Source organism: Octopus bimaculoides, chromosome 6, assembly GCF_001194135.2.
Source record: "Octopus bimaculoides isolate UCB-OBI-ISO-001 chromosome 6, ASM119413v2, whole genome shotgun sequence".
Lineage (NCBI taxonomy): Eukaryota > Metazoa > Mollusca > Cephalopoda > Octopoda > Octopodidae > Octopus > Octopus bimaculoides.
Genome location: NC_068986.1, coordinates 44,832,220 through 44,845,731, shown reverse-complemented (window position 1 = coordinate 44,845,731; position 13,512 = coordinate 44,832,220). Strand labels below are relative to the sequence as shown.

Sequence of the window (13,512 nt, the reverse complement as noted above, 5' to 3'; positions counted from 1 at the left end):
ATATATATATAAAAAATACATATGCATATGATTTGCCTTACTTTGTGCCCTCAACTGATAGTTGTAGGGATGCTATCATGACAAGTATCTAGGCTATTTTTTTTTTAGACCTGGCGGAGACCATTGCTCCCCACTTCTGTCCGTTGTAAATTTTGCCTGGAGAGGCTCTGACAGTATTGGTATCTTATTTATAGACACGGCATGGATGGAAAGCAAAACTGAATTCTCTGGTATTTGAACTGAGAATGCAGAGATCCGGAACGAATAACATAAGGCAGTCTGACATTCTAATGACTTTTGCCAGTTCCCTGCCTTACATGTTTGTGTGCCGTTGTTCTGTCTCCATGTCGGCTTTTTTTTCCCCTGCTAGCATGGGTTGATGAATATATTAGTGAGGCATTGTTTTACAACCGGATGTTTCTCAGTTAAGGACTACAATATTCATCCATCCGTCTGTCCATCTTCTCCATTTGTCTTTTCATCTATCCGTGCCTCCATCTGTCTTCATCGATCCGTTTGTCTGCATTCATCCATCCTTCATACCTAGTCATCCAATCTATTCATTTGTCCTTTCCTCCATCCACCCGTTAGCCTTTTCATCCATTTATCCCTCTCTAACCACCTGTCTTTAATCCATTCATTCATGTCTTTTCATCAATCCACCCATCTATTAGACTGCCTCTCTTTATTCATCAATCCATCTGTGACTCCATCCATCTGTCTGTCTATCCATTCGTCCGTCCATCAATCCATCCACTTGTTTGTTTATCCATTCTTATGTTTATCCGTTCCTCCGTCCTTTCAACCACCCTTCCATCCATTTGGCTGTCTGTCAGTGTACCCATCTATCCGTCTTTGTATGTATGCATGCATGCATCAATCCATCTTTCTCATTCTGTGTGTGTGTGTGTGTGTGTGTATATATGTGTATGTGTGTGTGTATATATATATATATCTATATAGATGTGTGTATTAGACTTTTCTTTCTTGTTTCGTTGGTAGTTCATATAGTTTCTGTTGTCAGCTTATTGATAATTGTACTTTTAACGCATACAAGTTAAGCCTCTTATTTACTTACCATTAGTTGCTACTATCGCTTCTAAATTAAAATTTTTCAATCAAATTTCTTAATTTTTTATATAATATATTATTGCTTCTGTGAATGAAAAGAGAAAGCTATTTAAAAAAAAATATTAATAATACATATCACGTTCACATTGCGGATAGTATTGACTGTTTGGATCAGTAATTCTATTTAAAAAATGAATTTAAGAATTAGTTTACTTCGAATCAATAATAGTATGCATTTTAACCTGATATTTTACTTCTTTTGTTTCAATGGCAAAGGATTCTTTTATAAAATTTCTCTTCGATTCAAGTGCTTTTCCCTTCCAAGTTCGTTTTCATTATTTAATACAAACATTTCATTGCACTGAATAGCCTCTTTGCATCCTTTTTCTGCTCGAAACCGACACTTTCCTTTCCAGTGTACCACCAACCGTCATCATACTCTCCTGTATTTGTCTCCCCTCTTCTGCCTCGTCTTATTTATTCTAACCATAACTTGAAAGCATTTTAAATTTAAAGGCAACAAGAACAAAAAAATATCCCAATGTATCTCTACATTTATATCATTTTTGCCTTCTTCTGCTTGGTTTACATTGCTGTAATGACTAGGGTTGAAGGAAGAGGTTTCATATATTGTTCAGTTCGCGAACAGGAGTTCGTTAATTGTGTTGCCCTCTTCATTTAATGCTGTTCACTGCTATTTCTATTGCATTTTTCAGTTAGTCATGTTCACTCATATTTGTTTTGCATTTTTCATATTAGTCATGTTCACTCTTATTTCTCTTATATTTTTCAATTAGTCATGTTCATTGTTATCTGTTACTCCGTTCAGTTTGTCCTATTCACTATATCTATTTGCACCCTTCATTTTAGACCTGTTCACTGTTTCTTTTGCATTTTTCATTTAGAGTTTTACTCTTGTTCACTATTTCTATCCGATTATTTCCATGGTTTTGATATTTTAATTTGTATCTTAAATGAAATGCATTTTCTGGGATTTTCTATGAAGACAGTTTTGCATGCTCGCTATCGAAGCTAACTGAAAATTATAATTAATATAAAAATTGAACATTAGTGATATTTTTTTTTTCATTTTAAACTGTTGTCCCACCAATCTTTTCGAAGTTTTCTTTCACACACATCCTCAGTAGGCGGGTATAGCCTCTTGGTTAGGCTATTAGACCGCCACATCGTCATCTTCCATGCCTTTTTTTTTTTTTATAGAGAAAGAGCGGAATGTTTGTGGCTAAACTAGAAAGTATAGAAGGAACATGCAGGAGTGTAGCAGTAGTAGTCTTTCTGGGAGAGATTGTGGCTGTGTACAGTGGTGGTGAGATAGTAAGATTACCATGGTAGTAGGGGTAGAACTAATTATGAAGGTTGAAATGCTGCTGCTGGCAGTAGTAATCGTAGTAAGGTGAGAGGTAGTAGTAGTTGGACCGCTGTTAGCTTTATGTTGACCCAAATATTTGTCAGACTGTTTCTGCTGCTAACACACACACACAACTCACCAGTTTCTGTTGCTGCAACTACTATCGTTCAACCAACCAACCCCTCTTTCATGTTTCGACCACTCACTCAAACACACCTACTACTACTACCACTTCTCTCTTTAAAACTACTATCGACCTGCCTATGTATTTATACTGGTAACATCTCTCTCTCTCAGTAAATATGCTGGTACCTTCTCTCTTTTAGTGTATATGCTGGTTTCTTTCCCCACTCTCAGTTCATATGCTGGGCTTTCTCTCAAGTTTATATACTGATACCTCTCTCTGTGTCTATTTGCTGGTCTCTCTTCGCAGTCTATAGTCTGGTATCTCTCTCTCTCCTCTCTCCCTCTGTGTGTTGGTTTCCTTCTCTCTCCTTCTCAATCTATGCTGCTTTCTCTCTCTTTCTCTCTCTCTCTCTCTCTCTCTCTCTCTCTCTCTCAGTATATGCTGCTCTCTTTTTCTCTATCTCTGTCTATTTGCTATTCTCTCACCCCCAGCAGTCTACATGTTGGTTACCTCTCTCTCTCAGATTTACTTATTCCTCTGCGCTGAAATGTTTATTGCAATTTCAACTCATTACTAACACCAAGTTCCTACTATATTTAGCATTATATTTCTACCATGACCACTGCTATCCCCTTGTCGCCACTAGTTGAAATAAATGTTAATATTATTACTGTTATGACTTTTATAAATGTCGTTCTTGATTCTCTTGCTAATAAACGGTGCTCGTTTATATAATTTTCCTAATTATAAATTATTGGCTATTTATAATTACTAAAACATGGATTTGCTTTATAGCAGTTTTCCATATGACAATTTTTGTGTAGTTTGTGTATAGTTGATAGGCGTTTAATCAGTGGACACATAGAAAACAAGAGGACGTAGATTGTACTTAAATAGCTATCGTTATCATCATCATCAGTGGGCAGGTACCACTGTTTCCTCAGAATTTTGAGTCCAAAGCTTCAAAGATACGGAATCGTTTCACGATGCTATAATACCTTCGCGAAAGGCGTTCAGTATTATTTCAATACTGCATTTTCTCTTTCTCCGTTATTATATGGAGGCAATTTGCTCCCCCTCGCTCCACAAATTAGTCAAGGTCGTTCTGATGAAACCTACGTGAATAAAATTCATATGTATATATAAAATCGAAATAGTTTAAACCCATTTTCAGAATGTTCAAAAATTATTTATAAATGAATTTTATTTTGAAATTCAGTCTGGCTGGGGTGTAGCGTGAACCAGGAAAAAAATATCTATTTTGCTTTTAGTTGGTTGTGAGGGTTATGTTTTTTGTCAAATTTCTAGTTTGTTGTATTCTATAGATCGCTTTGTTTCATATTAATTAAAGCCTTGAAATATTCTTAGATATGACATATTCATTCATGTAGAATATTTTTTTTTAAATTAGTCAATTATATATAATACTATATATATGTATACATACACATACACATAAATTTAAGCAACATCGTAGTTGGCTTTAATTATTCTGTTAATCTGTTTCATTCTTAAATTAATGTTGAATGTATATTTGAACATTTATTTTTAAAAAATAGCTAAATGTTTCTTTTCATTTCCCTTAAAATATGTTTTGTTGGTTTAAAAGAAGAAAAATTGGAGCGACAACCAGTTTACTTACACGAGACACTTGTATGCATGTCCACCTACATACTACGATATTAAAGTGTTATAAATGTTAGATCTTCATAATTCTTTTTTTCTTTCAGATTCAAATGATCTGAACATGAATATTTCTTGTAAATCAAGATGAAATTCTTTCAAGTTAACAGTATATTTCGTGATGTCAAAGCTACATAATGATGCACGCACACGCACACACACACACACACACACACACACACGCAAACACGTATCTGCAAACATATACGCACACATATTAACAACACATTGTCATTTATATGCATTTGTAAATTATAAACTCGAGAGTATTTGTGTTACGAAATTATATCTTCCCCAAATATTATATACTCTGGTTTGTATTTAATCTTCTGACAGTAATTTTCAAGGATGCAGACCCTGCTATGTGTGATTTATCTTTATAGTGTGCAGATTACGGTGCTGTTTATGCAGTTAGGCCGTGGAGACGACCGTGCCGTGTACAGACCGTCAATTTGTCCCTTGCGTCGGGGTCTGACATGAAACGCTTTCCCCCAAGGTGTACCTTGCTTGACTATGGTTAGAGGTGGGTCAGCGGTGTACATCCACAAGCTGCAGGAATCCACTTCTACTGCTGAATTTCGGCTGATAGTTTTTACTTGACGGTGCAGGGTTAGTACATGACTGTGTTTTGCTAGTGTGTGATCTGTATGTGGTTTTTAATAGTTGTTCAGCTGACTTGTATTATAATGAACGTTTTGGTAAGTATTCAATAAGTTGCTTGGGGTGTGTATGTGCTAAAGTGTATTGGTGTGGATAGAATGTGGGACAGTGGTGTAAGGTGAGGAAGTTTTGAAGGGTATGTTTGGAGGGGTTCTGGAAGAGAACAGAGTTTAGCAATTTGGTAGTTAACGATTAGTATAACTTGAAGATATCTAACAAGTTGCGCTGAATTTTCAGTGTTTAGCTTTTACTTTCAAAGTAATGTGTGTACACATATATTACACGATATCATGTTGAGGACGCTATTATTTTCGTTCTGACTTTTCTCTCAAATATTTGTATGTCAGTTTTATCATTAAAATTTAGCCAAATACTTCATTTGTATGCACTAGCTGAAGAAAGTGCTCAGTGAATTCGGAATGTCTTAATCCGGTTTGCGAAATTGTACGAACCGAAAACAGCATTTTTTTCTCTTATAAATGGAAGATTTAGTTGAATAAGATACTACTTAGGACTGTTATCTCTTTGTCCTCTGTCATATATGTATGTACACGTAGACATGCATTTCGTGAAATAATTTTACTAATATTAAAACAAAAAAACAAATTTGAAAAATTTGATTTGAACCTGAAGCCATATGTTAAATATATATTTACTCGTTTAAAAAGATTCTGCTGCAGTTTGTATTTCACGTGGTGGTGGATCAATTGCATTTACAGGTTTGGAACTTTGATAGTAAAATTTCAGTTCCTCCTGAGAGATGTGTTAATTGCAAATGAAGAATAGATTAGACGGTTTTTATTAGAAACAAAAAGCCGTCTGATTGCGTTGCTTTGTGACTTTGTAAATTGTAACTTTAAGGGGAAAGTTCAAAGAAACTATGTGGGAGGAAAAAGAAAATGAGAAACAGTATTTTGTAGACTTTATACAGAAATCACGCCTATTGATTAAGTGTCGATTTCGTAGTGTTGATTCAAGTATTGGTGCTAGCCTGATGAGTAAAGGGAGGTAATTGAGAATATTTTATTGACTGGGAGCTGTTTAACATACACACTTTATTTTTTAATTTATGGAGTTTGTATCAATTTTTTTTTCATGTGGCTGTTAATTTTTATTTATTTTCACTATATCTTTGTATTTACATTTTCTTTTTGTAATTTTGGATTTTTGTCTAAATATGTTTAAAATATTTTCTGCAAAATATATTAAATCTATACAAAGTTTGACATAGAATTTGTAACATTGCTTTATGTTGAGAGAATCTTCCCCACTATTTTAAATTTCCAATTTAAATATTAAAATTGCATTTAAAATAATCATTTTGTTCCTAATTGCATTTCAATTGCACATTGAGAAATTTCTTGCATGATATATAGTTATACTAATTTATTTGGGGTGTCAAAAGCAAATACATAATTATATAAAACGCATATTAAAGCTGTTTGGAATTGTATTTCGTTAATCTATATATATATATTTCTCGTGTGTGAGTGTCTTGTGATTATTATATAAAATGTGAATACATGAATTTGTGTAGCTTTTAGTGATCAAATGATCTAATAGTGATTGTTTGTCAATTGTATCAGATAGGGCGGGCAACATTTTAAGAAAGACAATTATGAACAAGTGGATTTGCTCTGATATTGGTATGAAGCGAATTAGAATTCAGTTACTGAGTGACTCTATATTGTAGATTCATATTTAAACCTATAGAACTGTAGTCATATATCAATCATGCTGTGAGCACTTTTATTTGGCTTGCTTTAATGTAGAATTTGCTGAGTTTAGAATTCCAAAGTGCCTAAACTTTTGTGGAGATTTGTCTGTAGGATTTTACTCTGATTATAATACATTTTCAATGAATACTTTGTATTTAAGATTGTTATAACACCAGCCTACATGTGTATCACTCAAATTATTTGCCTTAGAGCCATCAGACAACAATCCAGGCAGATACAATATTCTTAGAACATGCGGAGGGGGTGTATGGAAGAATAAGAGGTTACATTTATATTGCAGTCTATAGTGGTTGGTCATATGAAGGGCATCCAGTCATAAAAAAAGACTATACCAGAATAAATTAACAAATGGAGATATGTACTATGCAAGCTGCTTCACTGACAATACAGTTAAATTGATACAGAATGGAATGGGCTCTTGAGAGCTGTTAGTATTGTTTTTTTTTTTAATAGTGGATCTTGAAGCAGATGATAAAGCTATAAATAATATGTAAATATAGGGTTGAAAAGCCCTTTTGGATAGTAGCCATTGAAGGTTGCTTGTAGAATATCAACAACTTCACCAATGCCGGTGATATGAGAAAGTACCCTGTCCACACTCAAGCGTTTGGTATATGTTGCTAGAAGACAAAGGAGGTGATCCAAGCATGGAAAAATAGCATGACAATGCCTTATCATAACTGTATACAAAATGCATATAGTTTAGGTGTGTATATACGTTTATATGTATGTATGCTTGTGTCTCTGTTTGTAAATGAGTTGACTCATAGAGCGAGAGGTTAAGGTTAAGAAGTTTGTTTCACAAAAATGAGGTTCTTGGTTTACTTCCGCTACATAACATCTTAGGTAAATGTCTTTTTATCACAGCCTTGGGCTCACTCCAATCTGTTAAAGAGAATTATATTGTGTACAGATATCTTGGAACACTCAGCCCCTCCCTCCACTTATTGTTCAATGGGCATGTAGTTGTCAAAACTGAAGGATCCATTTACTTTTAATTCTATGTCTCTGTCTTAGTTGTTTTTGACTGATGTAAACAGAAAATGCCTGCAACAAGCGCACACACACAACTGCACTATATTGTCCACTAAGTTTCAGTCACAAATTATTAGTCAACTCAAGGCTATGGTTGAAGACTTTTGCCTAAAGTACTATGCAGTAGTACTATCAAACCCATCATGAAGCAGATTGTTAAACCAAACTGCTGGGATTGCACACACGCGTGTGTATGTGTGAGGAGATGGGTGTTATTTTAAGCCATTGTAACTTAATTTATCAGCAAGAGAAGAATTATGATTTGCACCAAGTTGAAATCCTCTTTGTTCAGTGACTTGATGACATTTTCTATAACCTGAAGTTCTCAAGAGGTTTCTAAATTTATTGCATCATCATTCTTGTAAATCCAACTGTTCAAATATTTAGCACTATTTAGTTATATTTGCCAAGTTTCTCTGTTCACTTGAGACATTTGTGCTTTTTTCTTACTTTGAATGGGCCCTAAATCAGTATGCTTCCATATAACAAATGTTTAACATTCTCTTCACACATTGGGGATGTTTGCAATATTTTCGATCTGTATTATATAATGATGAAACATTACATGTTTTCTTGAACATCTATTAGTAAAGTATTTTGAATATTGGTAACGGCTCCTGGCCCAAAGCGTCACCAAGATGATAGGCATATGTATCTATAATTTCTGCAATGGATATTTGTACACATACATATTAAAATAGCTTTTCACAGATCTGTTTAAACTGTTTACCTACTTACAAATAATTAGAAGTTTGGTCCAGTATTAAAAGAATTTATTCTTCAATTACTGTTTCTTTCTGCTCATTCTTTTAGAAAGAAATTAACCTTTTAGCATTCAGATTACTCCGTCAAATGTAATGCTTATTTATTTATTTATTTATTAATATTGCTTTGAAAGGTTCAATAATATGATTGTATGTTCTTAAAATGACATGGTAGGGTAGGTGTAAGAAGCCAGATCTGGCTAATCTGACCATAAAACAGCCTATGTCCTATTTGCGCCACGTATGACCAGTTTAAATGCTAAAGGGTTAATGAGTGTAGGGCAACCTGACGATATCTCAATTTTCATGTTTTCTTTATTTCCTTTCATGATATCTGCTAGGAAATATAAGTTAATGTTTAAAATTCAATTTACGTAGTTAAAATTATGAAAATATTTAATTTAATATGAAATGTATTTACTGTATTAGTGTTGGATTACCCTGCTAGATAATTTTTGTATTAAAATTTCAAGGTAGTGTTGATTTCATTAATTTTGAATTACCACTTTGATACCATTGTTACGTCTTCCTAATTCTGTCAATTTTATTGTTGCAGGTTGTGATATGCAGCTAGATACAATGGGAGTGAAGCGAAAGTTTGATGACCTTGAAGCCTCTGTGGATCTTCAATGTTATGGCAAGCAACGTCAGTCTATATTAAATATCACAATGCAGAAGTTATGCACAATACCAGAACGGCGCGTTGAGCCACCACTTTATCGGAATGTCCTCATTCGAAATACCTTAAAGCATATAGAACAGGAGTTGCATGATGAAGGCATCACTATACCAATGATGCCCTCGATGGATTCGAATTTCTCTTATACCAATATGGATTCTTCTGACTGTTTTCTCGATCATCTACCTACTGACTCTTCTGATAGTCAGGACAAAGGAAATCATGATATTGTGAATAGTATTACTGGCCTTCGCCCTTTAGACTATACAACATCTGAACATATGGACATGACAGAGACTGGAGAGACTAACATTGCTGTATCGCCAACTGTTCGGTCAGTCAATGGGGACAGTTCCTCCAGTTCTGTTGTCCCCCTTATGACTTCACTAGATAGGCTATCGACTTTTGAAGGCAGTGTTAGCATTGCCCAGATCCCAAGTCCTTCTAGTCCACTTCAAAAAGCTGATGACATTTTTGGGGATATTGATTTATCGCCCTTTGATGTAGATTTTGTGGCACTGGCCAATTCGAGCAGTAAGCTCACACCACTTAGTGCCGAGGAAGTTTTGCATACATTTCCAGGTGTGACCACCACAAACCTGTCCTCTCCAACATCACCATCCTCAGCAACAGCTGAGACACCTACCTATACATCACTAATAAACACTCAGTGCAGTTCATATTGTAGAACAGATGTTCTAGAAGACTTAGACAATATAATGCAGATACTTATAGAAATTTAGCACCAGACCTGATGGTGTTATAACTTATCAGTTCTTTTTTTCTTTTTCATTATATTTTCATTATTATTGTAGCTATTTTAAATTAATCAAAATTGAGTTTCAGTAATTATTTGCTATTACACTAGGAAATCTTTCTTCGAAATTAAGTGTATAATTTTCCCTAAGTTATTTATATTTTAAAATAATCTCTACTGAGATTAACCCCTCCCCACCTTTTTTTTTTTATTTACCAAAATCTAATATTTAATTTAATTCAAAATAATTAGTAGAGTCCCTGTAATATCTTCTATCAGCAAAAGTATGTTACTGACCAATTTCTTTTAGGTTGAGGGATCACTTTTCAAATTCCCCTGAATCTAAACCAAAGGTTATTAAGGAAGGATCAAGTTTCTTCCATTTAAATATGTGTATATATAAATATATATACACACATACACACAGACAATATGCATGTTTGTATGTGTGTATATATTTATATGTATGCATGTGTGTATGTATACATGCTCACACAAGACATGTACATACACTTTTCTAAAAATGTAAATTATAAGCCAATGCCATTCCAGTTAGTTAAAAAAAATATATTACCATTATTGTATCCCCATTACCACTTAACCAAGCCAAGAAAGTTTGAGCTGTTATGACCGCGGGCCTACATTTTTGCATGTATGATGGTGTGCGTGTGTATGGCTGAGAGATAGCGAGAGAAAAAGAAAAAAAAAGGGACGAATGAGCAAGGGAGATAACTCTAGCACTAAGGTGGTTTGAGGGTATGTTGAATATTTGTTTTAAAAAAATTTAAAATAATTATAAAAAAATCCTTTTCAAAATGTTGCCATTATTGGCCGTAATGTTTATTTATTAAAACTTAGAGAATAAAAATTGTCATATAACAATAACAAACCTAAACTCCCCCTAAAACCTAGTTTATATATATCTGACAGAAAAAAAAAATGTAATCAAAAACATCAACAGAGCCACAAAACTATTTTCTATATATGTACTTGATGGCAGCAGATTGTTAATGTGTGATCCACTATGATGATTTGAACACCATCTACATTCACTTGTATTATCAGAGCCACTGAATATGGTTTTCATGTATGTTTGGTTGAATGTGTATCCGAGTGTGTATAAGTGCACGTTTTCACATGCAAGTGCATATATGTACATATGTATATAGAATATTTGTGTGTTTGCGTGTGTGCATGGAGATGAATAGGCTGAGCCTAATATTGAACAGTGTCCAGTGTGGATATTGCTGTGATATACAAGGTCAAATTGTTTTAAAATTCAGAATTTTATTTCTTTTTATGCTTGTAATGGCATAATTTGGAGGAGGACAGAGGCAAAATAATTGGGAAAAAAAATGTGTGTGTGTGTGAATATATATATGTATATGTATGTACATATATATATATATATATGTGTGTGTGTGTGTGTGTAATTACATGGATGGAGAAATCCAAATAAAACTAAACAGGATCTGATGCTATTTCTGTCACCATCTCATGAAATAAACAGAGGTAAGAATTAGAGAGCTTGAATCCAACCAACCAACCAAAGCAGAAAATTCAAATTTCCAGCTTGGGAAATACACAAGAAGAAAAAAAAAAAAAAGACAGTAAAAGAAAAATAAAAAAAGACTAAAAAGGGTCCTTTTTCTATGCAGTTAGTGCCTTGGATGGAGTTATTAAATGTAACTTCTACTGGAAGAACTATTTACAGCTACCAATGTAATTATTGATAATACTACTGCTCTGTTTTCTCTTTAGCATCCTTTGCCTCCACTCCAGCAACTGAATATCTTTGGTATGAAAAACAAAGAAGCTCGTCTTACATACAACCCACCCTAATAATGATTATAAAATATAAAAAACTTTAAAAAAAAGAAAAATGAACAACAAACAATGCCACATCGATATATATGTGTATATATATATGTGTGTATATATATGTGTATATATATATATATATATATTAAAATTATTTTCTCTTCCTGTTTTGTGATAACTGACTGCCAAAGAGCTCCTCTTATATCATGGAAATATTAAAAAAAAAATTTTTTTTAATTAAAAGAAAAAAAAACAAAAAATACAGTTTAATCTAACAAAAATTAAATTTGATATGGACTCTGATTTTGTCGACCACAGCGACACAGACTCCCCATTCCCCTTCTCTTTAAGGATTACAAAAATAAATGTAGCACTTTTTTTTTCTTTCTCCCTTTGTCTCTCTAGATTTGCTTTTCATTAGAAAGATATCTCAAGATTTTAACTTCGTTATTATCATTATTATTATAACAATTGTTAAATTTTTCTATTGCTTGCTGTCTAGTTTAATATTTTATTTTATTTCAAATGGTTTTTAATGGCAAGGACATATAATAAAAATATGAAGAGCATAGTTATTTAAAAACAAAAAAAATTCCATAAATTACTGTTAATTACTAATTATGGTTCGAATCTTTATACAGTTACAAATAAAATCAAAATTATATTTAAAAAAAAAGTAAATAAATAAAACCTTGTATCAAAGCTCTGATGGCAATTTTAATCTGGGAAGGAAAAAAAATTGTCAAATTTTATAAAATTTGTTGAATTTTGTTTGTTTTTTATTCTTAAATACAAAATTACGTAATAAAAAGTTCTTATAAATATGAAACAAATTCCACAGGCATATTCTTTTTCATTTTTGTATTAACTTATTCACAAACATATGCAGACACACATGCACATATCTACATATAGCTAGATTCATAAACACACACACACACACACACACACACACACACATATATAAATAAATATATATATATACATACATATTGATATGTGTATATAAATACACACATATGCATTCGTTAGACACGTGCATATACACAAATTTTCCTGTTATTTGGTAAAAAATCAAAGCAAGACAAAAAATTATTTTATTCCATCCCATCAACACTTTTTGCTTCTAATTTGAATTTTTAATTACAACAGTTGTCTGAAAAACTGTGGTTTGTGTGTATAAAAGTTAAAAAAAAAAAATTTTTTTTTTGTTTTGGTTAAATTGTTCCAAGTGTTGCTAATGGCTGTCATCTCATCCAAGATCAGTCTTTTGATTCCCGTTTTCACACATACACATACACACATACATCTATGCACACTGATGAAGGATCTTAACAAAGGAGAGATACTATTTACTAAAATTGCCTCAATCCAGTTTCATTGTATGGGCCCCTGAAAACTTTTTTTTTTTTTTTTAAAAAAAGGAAAGCACAAACTACAATTTTATCATTGTAAATATATATATATATTATATATTCCCCCAACCCCTATAGTTTATGCTGCTGTGGGCTCTTTCACATGCTGTCATCTTTTTAATCTTAATCTTTTTTCTGCTAAGATTAGGGCTAAGTTATTTCAGTGCCTTGTGTCCTATCTACACAGGTATGTGTAATTGAATTTAATCAGAATTGAAGTCAATTGTAATCGATTAAATGTCACTGTAAGCTCATTGTTTTCCATATAAGTTAGATTGTCAAGCTGTCACTTTTTCTTCAAATTGTGCTGATTTTTCAAAAGAGTTACGAATTTAATTTATTCCAAGAAAGAAAGAAAAAGATAAAAAAATATATTATTAGATTTGAAACTC

General features: G+C 32.9%; 1 protein-coding gene across 2 annotated transcripts in view; it reads left to right on the top strand.

The window, feature by feature from the left end:
- LOC106880064 (uncharacterized) overlaps positions 1 to 13,118 on the top strand; it is a 25,018-nt gene extending 11,900 nt beyond the window's left edge. Inside the window, exons 2-3 of one of the 2 annotated variants that reach the window (XM_014929872.2) lie at positions 4,634 to 4,859; positions 9,005 to 13,118. In XM_014929872.2, the coding sequence (XP_014785358.1) occupies positions 9,013 to 9,870 (858 nt within the window). In that variant the 5' untranslated portion in view covers positions 4,634 to 4,859; positions 9,005 to 9,012 and the 3' untranslated portion in view covers positions 9,871 to 13,118. The remainder of the gene's footprint in view (positions 1 to 4,633; positions 4,860 to 9,004) is intronic. The other variant, XM_014929871.2, reaches the window with a different exon arrangement.
- Positions 13,119 to 13,512: the final 394 nt, after the last annotated feature.